At 47.7% G+C, this 17,756-nt stretch overlaps 1 protein-coding gene across 2 annotated transcripts in view; it reads left to right on the top strand.

Moving 5' to 3' along the window:
* The first annotated feature begins 8,908 nt into the window (after positions 1-8,908).
* ccdc135 (coiled-coil domain containing 135) overlaps positions 8,909-17,756 on the top strand; it is a 284,493-nt gene continuing 275,645 nt past the window's right edge. The window contains exon 1 of one of the 2 annotated variants that reach the window (XM_070878800.1): positions 8,909-8,990. In XM_070878800.1, the coding sequence (XP_070734901.1) occupies positions 8,925-8,990 (66 nt within the window). In that variant the 5' untranslated portion in view covers positions 8,909-8,924. Of the gene's footprint in view, positions 9,068-17,756 lie in introns of both variants that reach the window. The other variant, XM_070878803.1, reaches the window with a different exon arrangement.

Raw genomic sequence — 17,756 nt, 5'->3', positions numbered from 1 at the left:
GGTCTCTTCATTTACAACAGATGCCTGTTTGGGATTCGATTGGCCGCGGTGATATTCCAGAGGAACATGGAATGCTTGCTGAAGTCGGTCCCGCGCACTGTGGTCTTCCAGGACGACATCTTGGTTACAGGTCGGGACATCGTCGAGCACCTGCAGAACCTGGAGGAGGTTCTTAGTCAGCTTAATCGTGTGGGGCTCAGGCTAAAACGCTTGAAGTGTGTTTTCCTGGTGCCTGAAGTGGAGTTCCTGGGGAGAAGAATCGCGGCGGACGGCATCAGGCCCATCGATTCGAAGATGGAGGCAATCAAGAATGCACCGAGACCACAGAATGTGACGGAGCTGCGGTCGTTTCTAGGACTCCTGAAATATTTTGGTAACTTCTTACCGGGTCTTAGCACATTGTTAGAACCCCTGCACTCTTTACTGCGTAAAGGAGATGAATGCGTATGGGGTAAAAGCCAAGAAAATGCCTTTGAGAAAGCTAGGAAGCTGTTATGTTTGAACAAATTGCTTGTGTTGTACGATCCATGTAAGCGTTTGGTACTAGCATGTGATGCGTCGTCGTACGGGGTCGGGTGTGTACTGCAACAAGCTAATGAATTTCGGAAATTGCAACTGGTTGCTTATGCATCTAGAAGTCTGTCTAAGGCTGAGAGGGTCTACAGTATGATCGAAAAAGAAGCGTTAGTGTGTGTTTACGGGGTAAAGAAAATGCATCAATATCTGTTCGGGCTCAAATTTGAATTGGAAACTGACCATAAGCCGCTTATATCCCTCTTCTCTGAAAGTGAGGGGATAAATACTAATGCATTGGCCCGCATCCAGAGATGGGCACTCACATTGTCCGCAAACAACTACGCCATCTGCCACAGGCCAGGCACAGAAAACTGTGCCGATACTCTCAGTAGGCTGCCATTGCCCACCACAGGGCTGGAGATGGCACAGCTCGCAGATTTGGTTATGTTAATGGAAGCATTCGAGAGTGAGCAATCACCTGATATGGCCCGACAGATTAGAACCTGGACGAGCCAGGATCCCTTACGGTTCTTAGTAAAAAACTGTGTGCTCTACGGGAGTTGGTCTAGTGTCCCGTTAGAAATGCAGGAAGAAATAAAGCCGTATTTGTGGCGCAAAGTTGAAATGTCTATACAGGCAGACTGTCTCCTATGGGGTAATCGGGTAGTTGTGCCAAAAAAGGGCAGGGACACCTTCATTAGTGATCTCCACAGCACCCACCCAGGCATCGTAATGATGAAAGCGATAGCCAAATCCCACATGTGGTGGCCCGGTATAGACGCAGACTTAAGAGTCCTGCGTGCACAAATGTAATACATGTTCCCAGCTAAGCAATGCACCCAGGGAGGCGCCACTAAGTTTATGGTCCTGGCCCTCCAAACCGTGGTCTAGGGTCCATGTCGACTATACAGGCCCATTCTTGGGAAAAATGTTCCTTGTGGTTGTAGATGCGTACTCCAAATGGATTGAATGTGTGATAATGTCGGCAAGCACGTCCGCTGCCACCATTGAAAGCTTACGGGCCATGTTTGACACGCACAGCCTGCCTGATGTCCTTGTAAGCAACAACGGGCCATGCTTTACCAGTGCCGAATTCAAAGAGTTCATGACCCGCAATGGGATCAAACATGTCACATCTGCCCCGTTTAAACCAGGTAGAACGAGCAGTTCAAACAATCAAGCAGAGCTTGAAAAGGGTAACTGAAGGCTCATTGCAGACTTGTTTATCCCGAATCCTGCTTAATTACCGCACAAGACCCCACTCGCTCACTGGGGTTCCTCCCGCTGAACTGCTCATGAAAAGGGCACTTAAGACAAGGCTCTCGTTAGTCCACCCTGATCTACACGAACAGGTAGAGAGCAGGTGGCTTCAACAGAATACATATCATGATCGTGCAAATGTGTCACGCGAAATTGAAATAAATGATCCTGTATTTGTGTTGAACTATGGACAAGGTCCCAAGTGGCTTGCTGGCATTGTTTTGGCCAAAGAGGGGAGTAGGGTGTTTGTGGTCAAACTCGCAAATGGACTCACCTGCAGGAAACATTTGGAACAAACCAAACTCAGATTTACGGACTATCCAGAACAACCCACAATAGACTCTACCTTTTTCGACCCTCCAACACACACACACAAGTGGCAATCGACCCAGCGGTTGACCATGAAGTAGAACCCATCACCCACAGCAGCCCAGCAAGACTTATCACCCCCAGCAGCCCAGCAAGGCCAACTGCATAGCAGCCCAGCGAAGGCCCACCAGATGACTCACCAACACCAGCATTTGCACCAAGACGATCAAGCAGGGAAAGGAAGGCCCCAGATCGACTCACATTGTAAATAGTTACACTATTGACTTGGTGGGGGCGGGGGGCGGGTGGAGTGTTGTTATGTATGTAAACCTGTAAATACCATGTCTAACCACCAGAGGGCTTATCCCCTGGAGTCCCAAGGGATCCCACAATCCCTTGGGAACACTTGTATATAAGGAGGCCTCACAGGCTGGAGAGGCACTCTGAGATCTGTAATAAAGGACTACGGTCACACCTTACTTTGAACTTGCAGTATCTAGTCTGACTCTTTATTCAAGACATAACAGGTTGATCGTTTCCTTGTAGTCCCCGCAGATTCTGACCGTCCCATCGCTTTTCAACACCAGAACAATTGGACTGGCCCACTCGTTGAACTTGACTGGCGATATGATCCCCTCTCGTTGAAGTCGGTCCAGCTTGAACTTGATTTTCTCTCGTATCATGTATGGAACTGCTCGGGCCTTGTGATGAATGGGTCATGCATCAGGGACTAAATGGATATGCACTTTGGCACCTGTGAAGTTGCTGATACCTGGCTTGCATAACGATGGGAATTTGTTTAGCACTTGGGTGCACGAGGCATCATCCACCGAAGACAGTGCTTTGATGTCGTCCCAGTTCCATCGGATCTTTCCGAGCCAGCTTCTGCCGAACAGCGTTGGGCCATCGCCTGGTACAATCCATCGTGATAAATCATGCACAGTTCCATCGTACGATACCTTCACTGCCGCACTGCCAATGACTGGTATGATCTCTTCGGTGTAAGTGCGCAGCTTGGTGTGAATCAGGCTTAGTTTTGACCTTTGTGCCTTGTTGCCCCACAGTTTCTCAAAACCCTTCTGGCTCATAATTGACTGACTCGCCCCCGTGTCCAATACCATGGAAATTGGAATGCCACTTAATTTGACTTTCAACATTATCGGAGGGCTTTTGGTGGTGAAGGTGTGTATCCCATACACTTCCTCTTCAGCCTCGGGTTGAGTTGCCTCTCTTACTCGTTCAGCGTGATCCGCGCCGAATCGGTCATCTTCTATCGACTCTGCCACGTCATGAGTCGCAGCACGTCTGCACATTCGCTGAAGGTGCCCCATTGTTCCGCAGCCTTTGCACACGTAGTGCTTGAATCGACATTGATGGGCTCGATGATTACCCCCACAGCGCCAACATGGTGTTAATGGATTCGCATTCACGTCCCACAGCGGACTCTGAGTCATCCTAGATCTGACCTCCACAGGCGTATAGGCCCTGCCATGTACAGTTCTGCTTGCTGAAGGCGTTATTTTATGCACAGTACTTGCCGGTGAGCCGCGATGCTGCAAAGATATCTGTTTAGTGTTATCGTGCGTGGACATGAAAGCCTGGGCTATCGTGATGGCCTTGCTCAGATCTAGGGATTCGGCAGACAGCAGTTTGCGAAGAATGACCTCGTGGCCGATTCCAAGCATGAAAAAGTCCCGCAGCATTTCCCCAAAACATCCAGGAAATACACAAGGTCCCGCAAGGCGTCTTAGGTCGGCGACATAGAAACATAGAAAAATAGGTGCAGGAGTAGGCCATTTGGCCCTTCGAGCCTGCACCACCATTCAATAAGATCATGGCTGATCATTCACCTCAGTACTCCTTTCCTGCTTTCTCTCCATACCCCTTGATCACTTTAGCCGTAAGAGCCATATCCAACTCTCTCTTGAATATATCTAACAAACTGGCATCAACAACTCTCTGCAGAAGAGAATTCCACAGGTTAACAACTCTCTGAGTGAAGAAGTTTCTCCTTATCTCAGTCCTAAATGGCTTACCCATTATCCTTTGACTGTGATCCCTGGTTCTGGACTCCCCCAACATCAGAAAAATTCTTCCTGCATCTAACCCGTCCAGTCCTGTCGGAATTTTATATGTTTCTATGAGATCCCCTCTCATTTTTCTAAACTCCAGTGAATACAGGCCCAGTCGATCCAGTCTCTCCTCATATGTCAGTCCTGCCATCCCGGGAATCAGTCTGGTGAACCTTCGCTGCACTCCCTCAATAGCAAGAACATCCTTCCTCAGATTAGGAGATCAAAACTGAACACAATATTCCAGGTGAGGCTTCACCAAGGCCCGGTACAGCTGCAGCAGTACCTCCCTGCTCCCAGACTCAAATCCCCTAGCTATGAAGGCCAACATGCCACTTGCCTTCTTCACCGCCTGCTGCACCTGCATTCCAACCTACCATGACACCCAGGTCTCGTTGCACCTCCCCTTTTCCTAATCTGCCGCCATTCATATAATATTCTGCCTTTGTGTTTTTGCCACCAAAGTGGATAACCTCACATTTATCCACATTATACTGCATCTGCCATGCATTTGCCCACTCACCTAACCTGTCCAAGTCACCCTGCAGCCTCTTAGCATCCTCCTCACAGCTCACATCGCCACCCAGTTTAGTGTCATCTGCAAACTTGAAGATATTACTCTCAATTCCTTCATCTAAATCATGGATGTATATTGTAAATAGCTGTGGTCCCAACACTGAGCCCTGCGGCACCCCACGAGTCACTGCCTGCCATTCTGAAAAGGACCCGTTTATCCCGACTCTCTGCTTTCTGTCTGCCAACCAGTTCTCTATCCACATCAATACATTACCCCCAAAACCATGTGCTTTAATTTTGCACACCAATCTCTTGTGTGGGACCTTGTCAAAAGCCTTTTGAAAGTCCAAATACACCACATCTACTGGTTCTCCCTTGTCCACTCTGCTAGTTACATCCTCAAAAAATTCTAGAAGATTTGTCAAGCATGATTTCCCTTTCATAAATCCATGCTGACTTGGACCGATCCTGAGACTGATTTTCAAATGCGCTGCTATTTCATCTTTAATAATTGATTCCAACATTTTCCCCACACTGACGTCAGGCTAACCAGTCTATAATTCCCCGTTTTCTCTCTCCCTCCTTTTTAAAAAAATGGTGTTACATTAGCTATCCTCCAGTCCATAGGAACTGATCCAGAGTCTATAGAATGTTGGAAAATGGCCACCAACGCATCTACTATTTTTAGGGCCACTTCCTTAAGTACTCTGGATGCAGACCATCAGGCCCTGGGGATTTATCGGCCTTCAATCCCATCAATTTCCCTAACACAATTTCCTGACTAATAAGGATTTCCTTCAGTTCCTCCTTCTCGCTGGACCCTTGGTCCCCTAGTATTTCCGGAAGGTTATTTGTGTCTTCCTTAGTGAAGACAGAACCAAAGTATTTGTTCAATTGGTCTGCCATTTCTTTGTTCCCCATTATAAATTCACCTGATTCTGACTGCAAGGGACCTACGTTTGTCTTCACTAATCTTTTTCTCTTCACATATCTATAGAAACTTTTGCAGTCAGTTTTTATGTTCCCAGCAAGCTTCCTCTCATACTCTATTTTCCCCCTCCTAATTAAATCCTTTGTCCTCCTCTGCTGATTTCTAAATTTCTCCCAGTCCTCAGGTTTGCTGCTTTTTCTGGCGAATTTATATGCCTCTTCCTTGGATTTAACTCTATCCCTAATTTCCCTTGTTAGCCATGGTTGAGCCACCTTCCCCGTTTTATTTTTACTCCAGACAGGGATGTACAATTGTTGAAGTTCATCCATGTGCTCTTTAAATGTTTGCCATTGCCTATCCATCGTCAACCCTTTTAGTATCATTCGCCAGTCTATTCTAGCCAGTTCACGTCTCATACCATTGAAGTTACCTTTCCATAAGTTCAGGACCCTAGTCTCTGAATTAACTATGTCACTTTCCATCTTAATAAAGAATTCTATAATATTATGGTCACTCTTCCCCAAGGAGCCTCGCACAACAAGATTGCTAATTAGTCCTTTCTCGTTACACATCACCCAGTCAAGGATTGCCAGCCCTCTAGTTGGTTCCTCAATATATTGGTCTAGAAAACCACCCCTAATACACTCCAGGAAATCCTCCTCCACCGTACTGCTACCAGTTTGGTTAGCCCAATCTGGATGTAGATTAAAGTCGCCCATGATAACTGCTGTACTTGCTATTGAGGGAGTGCAGCGAAGGTTCACCAGACTGATTCCCGGGATGGCAGGACTGACATATGAGGAGAGACTGAATCGACTGTGCCTGTATTCACTGGAGTTTAGAAGAATAAGAGGGGATCTCATAGAAACATATAAAATTCCAACAGGACTGGATGGGTTAGATGCAGGAAGAATGTTCCCGATGTTGGGGGAGTCCACAACCAGGGGTCACAGTCTAAGGATAAGAGGTAAGCCATTTAGGACTGAGATGAGGAGAAACTTCTTCACTCAGAGAGTTGTTAACCTGTGGAATTCTCTTCTGCAGAGAGTTGTTGATGCCAGTTCGTTAAATATATTCAAGGGGGAGTTGGATATGGCCCTTACGGCTAAAGGGATCAAGGGGTAGGGAGAGAAAGCAGGAAAGGGGTACTGAGGTGAATGATCAGCCATGATCTTATTGAATGGTGGTGCAGGCTCGAAGGGCCGAACGGCCGACTCCTGCACCTAGTTTCTATGTTTCTATGTTACCTTTATTGCACGCATCCCTAATTTCTTGTTTGATGTTCTCCGCAACCTCACTACTGCAGTATGGTGGTCTGCACACAACTCCCATTAGCGTTTTCTGCCCTTTAGTATTCCGCAGCTCTACCCATACAGATTCCACAACATCCAAGCTAATGACCTTCCTTACTATTGCGTTAATTTCTTCTCTAACCAGCAATGCTACCCCACTTCCTTTTCCTTTCTGTCTATCCTTCCTGAACGTTGAATACCCCTGGATGTTGAGTTCCCAGCCTTGGTCGGTCACCATGGAGCCATGTCTCCATAATCCCAATTATATCATATTTGTTAATAGCTGTCTGCGCAGTTAATTCGTCAACCTTATTATGAGCTCACCACGTCCTAGCCCTCGGAGCGGTGGTGCGTATAAAAGTGATACCTGGCCATTAAGATGTTCTCCTTTGGCTTGAGGTGTTCCTGAACCAGCGTGCACAACTCTGCATATGTCTTCTGCATTGATTTCGGCGGTGCTAGCAGATTTCTGATGAGGCCATATATCGTGGACCTGCAAACGGTGAGGAGAATCGCCCTGCACTTGACTGCGGTCTCTTCCGGATCCAGCTCGTTGGCCACGAAGTACTGGTCAAGATACTCAATGAAGGCTTCCCAATCATCACCTTCAACAAGTCTCTCAAGAATACCAATGGCAGCCATAACCACGTGAAAGTTTGTGATCTGTTACTCATCGCCAATTGTTATGTTCAGAATAACTCCACAAGACTGTATGCTGTAAGCTCAACTTGTTGTGACCTTGGTCTCTTTAATGTAACTCCAGAGTGAGGAAGCAGCATGGTAGATTGCCTTTTATACCTGCTTGCCCGGGGTGTGCAGGTGACCCTTGGGTCTCCCACAGGTGTGCCCCATGGTGGCAAGTCTTACACATTTGTAAAATTTACATACATAACAGGCAGCATAGGCCAACCCACACTGCAATATGTCCGTGTAGCAGAGCTGGTCTTTGGTCGTCTTGGTTAATCCTTGCCACTGGACCAAAACCTAGCTCTGTCAAGCTGGTGTGCAACGGCCACCACACGTTAAAAAATCCACGCACGGGCATCTTCCATCCTTCACCATGTAGTTCACGACCTGGAATATTACGTCCTTCATTGAAACACCTGTGAACTCACCCTTTTTGACATGGAAGCAAGTCATCCTTGATACGAGGGACCGCCTATGATGATGAGTAAATGCTGGCCTTGCCAGCGAAGCCTCCATCCCAGGAATGAATTTTAAAAAACCCTAGGACTGTTGCTGTACTTGTTGGTTTGCTTTTTCTTCCATAATCATTTTGATTTCAGGGTCCCAGTGAGAAATGAAAAACTGCCTGACACATATTTTTGTACATGTCGACAGTTGTGTACTCCTGGATGGGCTGATCTGTAGTTCGAAAACAATAAACATAATCAGGCTCTCAACAAATACTTTAAAAAAGTGTCTAAGACATTATGTAAAAGTTATGCACCTGACTGAGAAATGTTCAGCCCGTCCCTGGGAGTCACTGTTCTCCATGTTTTGTAATGTATTGGCAGTCAATAAAATCCAATCAATTAGACGGTTCAAATTCTCTGTCTGAATAGAATATTGAGGTGTGTGATTTTGATTCTTTCAATTTTCATTTAAAAAAATTGTCTCCTGAATTCCTTGGATTTTTAGGTCTCGGGGTTGTTAAGATAGTGGGGAGTTCCCCAGGTTTGTAGAATTCCACAGACTCTTCCATGATCTACACTGGGTGGATATCCATCCCAAGTTTTCACTATGAATGGGGAGTCTGTCCTCAATCAGCACGCCCACAGCTTACCACCAACCTTCATGCAATGCACAATGAGTCTGTCCCAGCCTGTTTCTTCTGAGCTAGGTTTGGGCAACCTCAGTGAGTGGATACATTTTAGGCATTCAAAGTGGGTTTTTCTTAGGGATGTGCAGCTCCAGATCCTCAGTTGGGTTCCACCTGCCACATTTTCCTGGCACACTACGTTGGGTTCAATGATTGGTTGGCAGTGCTCAGGATATCAGGGTCAGGGGTCATTGTCTTGCTGGGGCATGGATCGGTTGGCTGCAGTCAGGGTGTTAATCAACTTCATCAGCTGCTGGCAGGCACTTTTGGAGGTGAAAATTAGTGATGAAGTATTATTTAATGTGTGATAAACTTTTTTTTTCTTAAATAAGGTGAGGAGGATTTCAAGGTAAGAACTTAGAAGATCCGGTTCAATCAGAAAGGATTTGCAGAAATTTTTATCTTCAGAATTATTTATTATGCCTTCTATTTTAGTATCTTTGCAAATTTGGACACCACTCCCTCTAGCCCTAATCCAAATGATTGATGTACATAGTGAGCAGAAGTGGTCCCAGAACAGAACCCTTTGGGACACCACTTCCAACCAGTCTGAGAAAATGCCCTTAACTGCTACTCTCCTCCCTTTGATAACTAGTTATCAATCCAATTTGCCACCCTCCCCCTAATTCCATACCCCGTACCCGTAATATTCTCCAATCATCTCCTGTGTGGCACCTTGTCAAAGGCTTTCTGAAAGTTCAAATACACTGCCTTCACTACATACGCGCGCCAGCATATCAGTCACCTCCTCAAAGAACTCAAAGATCGGGTTTGTCGAGCATGATCCTCCTTTCTGAAATCTGTGTTGGCTGCTTCTAATTATTTTTTACTTCATTTAGATGTTGATTCAAACATCCTTTTATTTTTTTAATAATATTTTTCAAATGGTCTATGCCAATGACATCATCGTCATCTGGCTTGAATAAAGTAAAAATGGAAAAGGCTTGCATTTATATCGCGCCTTTCACATCCACCGGATGTCCCAAAGTGCTTTCCAGCCAATGAAATACTTTTTGAAGTGTAGTCCCTGTTGTAATGTACTGAGCCTAATGGAGTTAAATTGACAGATACATGGATGATCCCTCACACTGTCACTCAGTAACCCATCCCCCAGCATCCTGTGTAACTGACTGTATCTCTACTTATGTTAATTCAGCTCCCTCACACTGTCACTCATTAACCCCTCCAACCAGCAACCTCTGTTACTGACAGTATCTCTATTTTTTTCATATGAGTTCTGTAATGTATGTATGCCTAGATTTACCTGCCACCAGGAGGAGTGACCGTCGGAGGTCATTGGGCCACACACACACACACGTGCAGCCCTTGTATATAAAGAAAGCCTCCATGTTTAATCCTCACTTTGAGAGCTAATAAAGTAGAGTCAGGTCGCACCTAATTGAGTTCACGGTACTAAGCCTATTGAGTTATTGCATAAGCAACATTTGCCGACGAGTCACAATACGAACTCTCACACACAAAACAAAAAAATGAGCACTGTTGGAATCCAGGAGCGATCTGTGGAGGGAGAAGATTGGGAGGATTTTACAGATCACCTCGACCAGTATTTCGTGGCCAACAAGATGGATGAAGACGCTGACGCAGTTAGGTGCAGGGCGGTTTTCCTCACGGTTTGCGGTCCAAAAATTTATGGCCTCATAAAGAATCTGCTCTCACCTGCACGTCCAATGGAAAAGACCTATGAGGAATTGTGTGCTCTGACTCAGGACCATCTCAAACCTAAAGAAGGCATCATTATCTCGAGATATCGCTTTTACAAGCTTGTTCGTTCTGAGGGCCAGGACATGGCGGAATTTGTTGCCAACCTGAGACGTCTCGCTGGGCCGTGTAAGTTTGGAACCATGTTGGAAGACATGCTGCGCGATGTCTTTGTAATAGGCATAAACCACGAGGTGATCCTGCGGAAGCTGCTGGCTGCGGAGACGCTGGATCTGAGCAGGGCCATCACGATCGCCCAGGCTTGCCTGACCACGGTCGATAGTACAAAGCAGATATCCTCGCAGAGTCGGAACTCCACGGCAAGTACTGTGCACCAGATTGTGTCGTCAGTTGGCAGAGCTGCACCTGGCAGGGCCTACCCAACGTGTTTGCGAAACCTATAGCTGCTCGAAGTCCGCCATTGGACACGAATCTGATTTCACCCTGTTGGCATTGTGGGGACAATCATCGGCCTCATCAGTGCCGTTTCAGACAGTATATTTGTAGAGGCTGTGCAAAAATGGGGCACCTTCAGTGGATGTGTCCGCAGCTCAGCAAGCGTGCTGCGACACACCACGTGAATGATAATGACCGATCCGGAGCGGATCCAGCAATGCAACTCGAGATACCTGAAGAGAAGTATATAGTGTACATTCGTTCCTGACAAAGAGCCAACTGATAATAATTGAGGTAAAATTGAACGGCGTGCCGGTATCTATGGAATTAGACACGGGGTGCGAGTCAGTCAATTATGAGCCAGAGGACTTTCAAAAAGCTGTGGGACATCAAGGCCGTGAAACCCAAGCTGAGTCCAGTAAATGCAAAATTGCGTACCTACACCAAAGAGCTCATACCAGTGATTGACAGTGCAGCAGTCAAGGTGTCATACGATGGGGCGGTTCATGATCTATCGCTGTGGATCGTTCCAAGCAATGGTCCAACGCTGTTCGGCAGGAGTTGGCTCAAAAAAATAAAGTGGGACTGGAACGAGATTAAAGCTTTGTCATCGGTGGATGACGCTTCGTGTGCTCAAGTGCTGAGCAAATTTCCCTCGCTGTTTGAACCGGGCATTGGCAACTTCACGGGAGCCAAGGTGCAGGTCCACCTGGACTCGGATGCAAGACCAGTCCATCACAAAGCCCAGGCGGTCCCGTACATGATGAGTGAGAAGGTTGAAATCGAACTGGACAGACTCCAACGTGAAGGGGTTATTTCACTGGTCGAATTTAACAAATGGGCTAGTCCCATTGTTCCTGTGCTAAAGAGTGATGGCACTGTCAGGATTTGTGGAGAGTACGATCAACCGAGTTTCGAAACAGGATCAGTAGCCGTTACCAAAGGCTGATGACCTGTTTGCAATGCTAGCGGGGGAAAAGTCTTTCACCACATTGGATCTGGCGTTGGTCTATATGACACAGGAGCTTGTCGAATCGTCTTAGAAACTTATGTGCATCAATACGCATAAAGGGCTGTTCATTTACAACAGGTGTCCTTTCAGAATTCACTCGGCTGCAGCCATATTTCACAGAAACATGGAGAGTTTACTGAAATCCAACCCTAGAACTGTGGTGTTCCAAGATGACATTCTGGTCACAGGTCGTGACACTGTCGAACACCTGCACAACCTGGAAGAGGTTCTACGTCATCTGGACAAAGTGGAGCTCAGGCTGAAACTTTCAAAATGTGTCTTTATGGCACTGGAAGTCGAATTCCTGGGAAGGAAGATTGCTGCAGGCGGCATCAGGCCTACGGACTCGAAAACAGAGGCCATCAAAAATGCACCCAGACCCCAGAATGTGACGGAGCTGTGTTCGTTCCTTGGTCTTCTCAACTACTTCGGTAATTTCTGAACTAAATTGAGCACATTATTAGAGCCACTGCACATGTTGCTCAGAAAAGGCGACAACTGGTTTTGGGGTGTATCTCAAGACAGGGCCTTCGAGAAGGCTAGAAATCTGCTTTATTCCAACAAATTGCTGGTACATTATTGATACGTCCTTACTATACAGTATAAATGCACACGAGGCCCATGCTTGAGAGAAGGTCAGTCTGTGACCTGTCATTTATTCCTTAGCACTCAAGTGCAGGAAGTGGGTGGAGCTTCCCCTTTTATATCTGAAGGTCCAGGTTAGGAGTGTCTCCCACAAATTCACCACCTAGTGGTCATTGTTCTCACAGTGTACAACTTAGGTCAGATTACACATGTGTTACAATGCTGGTTGAATACATGACATCACCTCCTCCCCCCAAAGTCTTATTGGGTTCACAGGTTGAGTCTCTCTGGTGGTTTACGCTCTCTTGTAGAGCGCCTGAGTTGGGGCTCTGGTTGTTGGGCGCTGGCCTGAGTGTCTGCTGTTTGTGGTGCCTCAGGCCTATCCGGACTGCCCACAGTGACTGGGCTCTCTTCCACTTGGTTCCGGTGTTCGGTCACCTGTGGAGGAGTGAACTCTATAGTGTTCTTCCTCTGCTTCTTCTATGGAGTTGCTGAACCTCCTTTTTGTTTGATCCACATGTTTGCGGCAGATTTGTCCATTGGTAAGTTTAACTACCAGAATCCTATTTCCCTCTTTGGCAATCACAGTTCCTGCGAGCCATTTGGGCCCTGCAGCATAGTTGAGGACAAAAACAGGGTCATTTACATCAATACATCGCGCCCTTGCATTCCTGTCATGGTAGTCATATTGTAACTGGCGCCTGCTCTCGACAATTTCTTTCATGGTGGGGTGTATAAGGGATAACCGGGTTTTGAGCGTCCTTTTCATTAGCAGCTCTGCGGGTGGAACCCCTATGAGCGAGTGTGGTCGGGATCTGTAGGCCAATAGGAAGCGTGATAAATGGCTTTGTAGGGAGCCCCCTTGGATTCTGAGCATCCCCTGTTTGATTATCTGCATTGCTCGTTCTGCCTGACCGTTTGAGGCCGGCTTGAACGGTGCCGTTCTGACATGGTTAATTCCATTGCCTGTCATGAAGTCCTGGAATTCAGTGCTTGTGAAGCACGGGCCATTGTCGCTGACCAAGATGTCCAGTAGACCGTGGGTGGCGAACATTGCCTGTAGACTTTCTACCGTGGCAGAGGATGTGCTTGAATTTAAAATGTCACACTCGATCCATTTGGAGTAGGCGTCTACTACAACCAAAAACATTTTTCACATGAAAGGACCTGCGTAGTCCACATGGATGCATGACCAAGGCTTGGCGGGCCATGGCGGGGGGCTTCCCTGGGCGCATTGCCCAGCTGGGGACACGTGTTGCACCTGCGAACACAAAGTTCCAGGTCCGCGTCTATCCTTGGCCACCAAACGTGTGACCTGGCAATTGCCTTCATTATGACAATGCCCGGGTGCTCATTGTGGAGTTCTCTGATGAACACCTCCCTGCCCATCTGGGGCATGACTACGCAGTTTCCCCAACGTAGGCAATCGGCCTGAATCAAGAGTTCATCCCTGCGCGTGTGAAATGGTTTAAATTCCTCAGGGCATGCCCTGTACGTGGCTGCCCAGTCCCCATTCAGGACACATTTCTTGACGAGAGACAATAGCGGGACTCTATTTGTCCAGACTTTAATCTGACGGGCTGTCACGGGTGAGCCTTCGCTTCCGAAAGCTTCAACAGCCATGACCATCTCAGCAGCATGCTCGGTAGCCCCCTCAGTGGTGGCTAGTGGGAGCCTGCTGAGTGCATCAGCGCAGTTTTCGGTGCCCGGTCTGTGCCGAATTGTATAGTCATAGGCGGCTAATGTGAGTGCCCACCTCTGTATGCGGGCCGATGCGTTTGCATTTATGGCCTTGTTGTCGGCCAAAAGGGTTGTTAGGGGTTTGTGATCTGTCTCCAGCTCAAATTTTCTGCCAAACAGGTACTGGTGCATTTTCTTTACCGCATATACACATGTGAGCGCCTCCTTTTCTATCATCCCGTAATCCCTTTCTGCCTGGGACAGACTTCTGGAGGCATAAGCTACCAGCTGTAACTGACCCTTGGCATTGGCATGCTGCAACACACACCCGACACCGTAGGACGACGCATCGCACGTTAACACAAGTTTCTTACATGGGTCATATAGCGTTAACAGATTGTTGGAACATAACAAATTGCGTGCTCTATTAAAAGTCCTTTCCTGGCTGTCGCCCCAGACCCATTCACGACCTTTGCGTAGGAGCATGTTTAGCGGCTCTAGTAGCGTGCTCAATTTGGGAAGAAAGTTACCAAAATAGTTCAGGAGCCCCAGGAAGGAACACAGCTCCGTCGTGTTACGGGGTCTGGGTGCTCTCTGGATCGCTTCCGTCTTGGACGCAGTAGGGCTGATCCCGTCTGCTGCTACCCTCATCCCCAGGAATTCTACCTCTGGAGCTAGGAAGACGCACTTTGCCTTTTTCAGTCGCAGCCCTACCTTGTCCAGTCTGCGTAGCACCTCCTCCAGGCTGTGGAGGTGTTCTTCAGTATTGCAACCCGTGATGAGGATGTCGTCCTGAAAAACCACCGTACCTGGAATCGACTCGAGGAGGCTTTCCATATTTCGTTGGAAGATCGCGCGGCCGAGCGAATCCCGAACGGACATCTGTTGTACTCAAACAACCCCTTGTGTGTCGTGATGGTGGTCAGCTTCTTCGACTCACTCGCCAGCTCCTGGGTCATGTAAGCTGAGGTCAGGTCCAATTTTGAAAAAAGTTTGCCACTGGATACCGTCGCAAAGAGGTCCTTCGCTCTCAGTAGCGGGTACTGGTCTTGGAGTGACACCCGATTGATGGTGGCCTTGTCATCACCATATATCCTGACCGACCCATCCGTCTTGAGCACCGGCACAATCGGGCTCGCCCAGTCACTGAATTCGACTGGCGAGATGATGCCTTCCCTCAGCAGGCGGTCCAATTTGCCTTCTATCTTTTCCCGCATCACGTACGGCACCGCCCTGGCCTTGTGGTGTACTGGCCTGGCGTCCGGGTTTATGTGAATCACTACCTTGGCCTCCATGAAAGTGCCAATGCCAGGTTGAAATAATGAGTCAAATTTGTCCAGGATCTGTGAGCATGATACTCGTTCCACAGAGGAAATTGCATTGACATCGCCCCATTTCCAGTTCATGACAGCAAGCCAACTCCTCCCCAGTAGTGCGGGACCGTCCCCTGGGACAATCCAGAGTGGTAACCTGTTCTCCGAATCTTTGTGGGTCACGACTACCGTGGCACTGCCTAGCACCGGAATGATCTCCTTTGTGTATGTCCGGAGCTGTGCGTCAATCGGCGATAATTTTGTCTTCCTGGCCTTGGACGCCCAAAACTTTTCGAACTGTTTGATACTCATCAGGGACTGGCTGGCCCCGGTGTCTAGCTCCATTGATACTGGGATGCCATTGAGGAGCACTTTCATCATTATCGGTGGCATCCTGGTGTATGAACTGTATACGTGCTCCACATGAACTTGCTGAACTTCAGCTTCCAGCAATTTCCCCCAGCGTTCATTTCTGCAATTTCTGCAGGTATTTTGCTCATCTCTGCAAACTCCGGCTGAGTGTGTGCTTCCACGCCTCCAACATGAGCTGCTGTTGGAAACAAAAGGTCCCTTGCCAGTCGATCGTCCCTGACTGCCCCTGTTATTGTCCTTGAGTGCGCCATTAACAGGTGTTGATGGCCGCATTATCCCTTGCAATGGCGTAAATCGCCGTTCAGCTTGCCATTGTCTCTGTCGAACTCCCCCTCTGGGTTCGACTACATGTTGGGGCATGCCCGACTGCCCTTGTCTGCCTGGAGAACTGTGTGCTGCTTTAACAATGTTGAATCTCTGTCCCAACCATTCCTTAACACAGTACCTCTCATCTGTTCTGCTAGTGGCCATGCTCGCGTGGTTTAAATCCCAGTTTCTTGTCGCCATTGATAGGTCCTTACTACACAGTATAAATGCACACGAGGCCCATGCTTGAGAGAAGGTGAGTTTGTGACCTGTCCTTTATTCCTTAGCACTCAAGTGCAGGAAGTGGGTGGAGCTTGCCCTTTTATATCTGAAGGTCCAGGTTAGGAGTGTCTCCCACAAGTTCACCACCTAGTGGTCATTGTTCTCACAGTGTACATCTTAGGTCAGATTATACATGGGTTACAATGCTGGTTGAATACATGACATCTATGACCCGTGCAAGTGTTTACTATTGGCCTGTAACGCTTCATCACATGGGGTTGGTTGCGTGCTCCAACAATCCAATGTGTCGGGTAAACTACAACCCGTTGCGTATGCGTCGAGAAGCATGTCTAAAGCGGAAAGAGCCTGCGGCATGGTAGAGAAAGAAGCTTTAGCCTGCGTATATGGGGTTAAAAAGATGCACCAGGATCTATTTGGGCTTCGTTTCGAGCTTGAAACCGATCACAAGCCGCTCATATTTTTGTTTTCAGAGATTGAGGTATCAATACCAACGCGACGTCTCACATCCAGAGGTGGGCGCTGACATTATCTGCCCATGATTATGTCATTCGCCATAGACCTGGCACCGAGAATTGTGTCGAAGCATTGAGCCGTTTACCGTTGCCCACGCCGGAGGTGGAAACGCCACAGCCTGTAGACCTATTGTTGGTCATGGATGCCTTTGACAGTGAAGAGTTACCTGTCACTGCTCAACAAGTTAGGACCTGGACCAGCCAGGATCCGATTTTATCGGTTGTAAAAAGTTGTGTCCTTAGTGGTGATTAGTCGGCCATTCCCAGGGAAATGTGTGATGAGAGCAAACTTTACAACCGTCTCAAAGATGAACTATCCATTCAATCTGATTGTTTGCTATGGGGTAATCGTGTTCTTGTTCCCAAGAAAGGCAGGGAGAGATTTGTGTGGGATTTGCACAGTACCCATCCCGGTATTGTGATGATGAAGGCCATTGCCAGGTCTCACATTTGGTGGCCTGGCATTTACTCTGATTTGGAGTCATGTGTGCATCAGTGCAACATTTGCATGCAGTTAAGCAATGCACCAGTGGAATCTCTGCTAAGTCTGTGGTCGTGGCCATCCAAACCATGGTCGAGGGTCCTTTCCTGGGCAAAATGTTTTTGGTGGTGGTGGATGCGTATTCCAAATAGATAGAATGTGTAATCATGTCATCCAGCACATCCACAGCCACCATTGAGAGCCTTCGTGCCATGTTCGCCACTCATAGTTTGCCCGACATCGTTCAGAGCGACAACGGATCGTGCTTCACGAGTTTGGAGTTTCAAGAGTTTGAGACTCAATGGTATCAAGCATGTAAGGTCAGCACCATTCAAACCCGCGTCCAATGGTCAAGCGGAGCGGGCCGACCAAACCATCAAGCAGAGCCTGAAACGCGTAACTCACGGTTCTTTGCAGAC

This window comes from Pristiophorus japonicus, chromosome 4, assembly GCF_044704955.1.
Source record: "Pristiophorus japonicus isolate sPriJap1 chromosome 4, sPriJap1.hap1, whole genome shotgun sequence".
Classification (NCBI taxonomy): Eukaryota; Metazoa; Chordata; class Chondrichthyes; family Pristiophoridae; genus Pristiophorus; species Pristiophorus japonicus.
The sequence above is the reverse complement of the archived record's forward strand: the minus strand, read 5'-3'. Positions and strand labels throughout refer to the sequence as shown.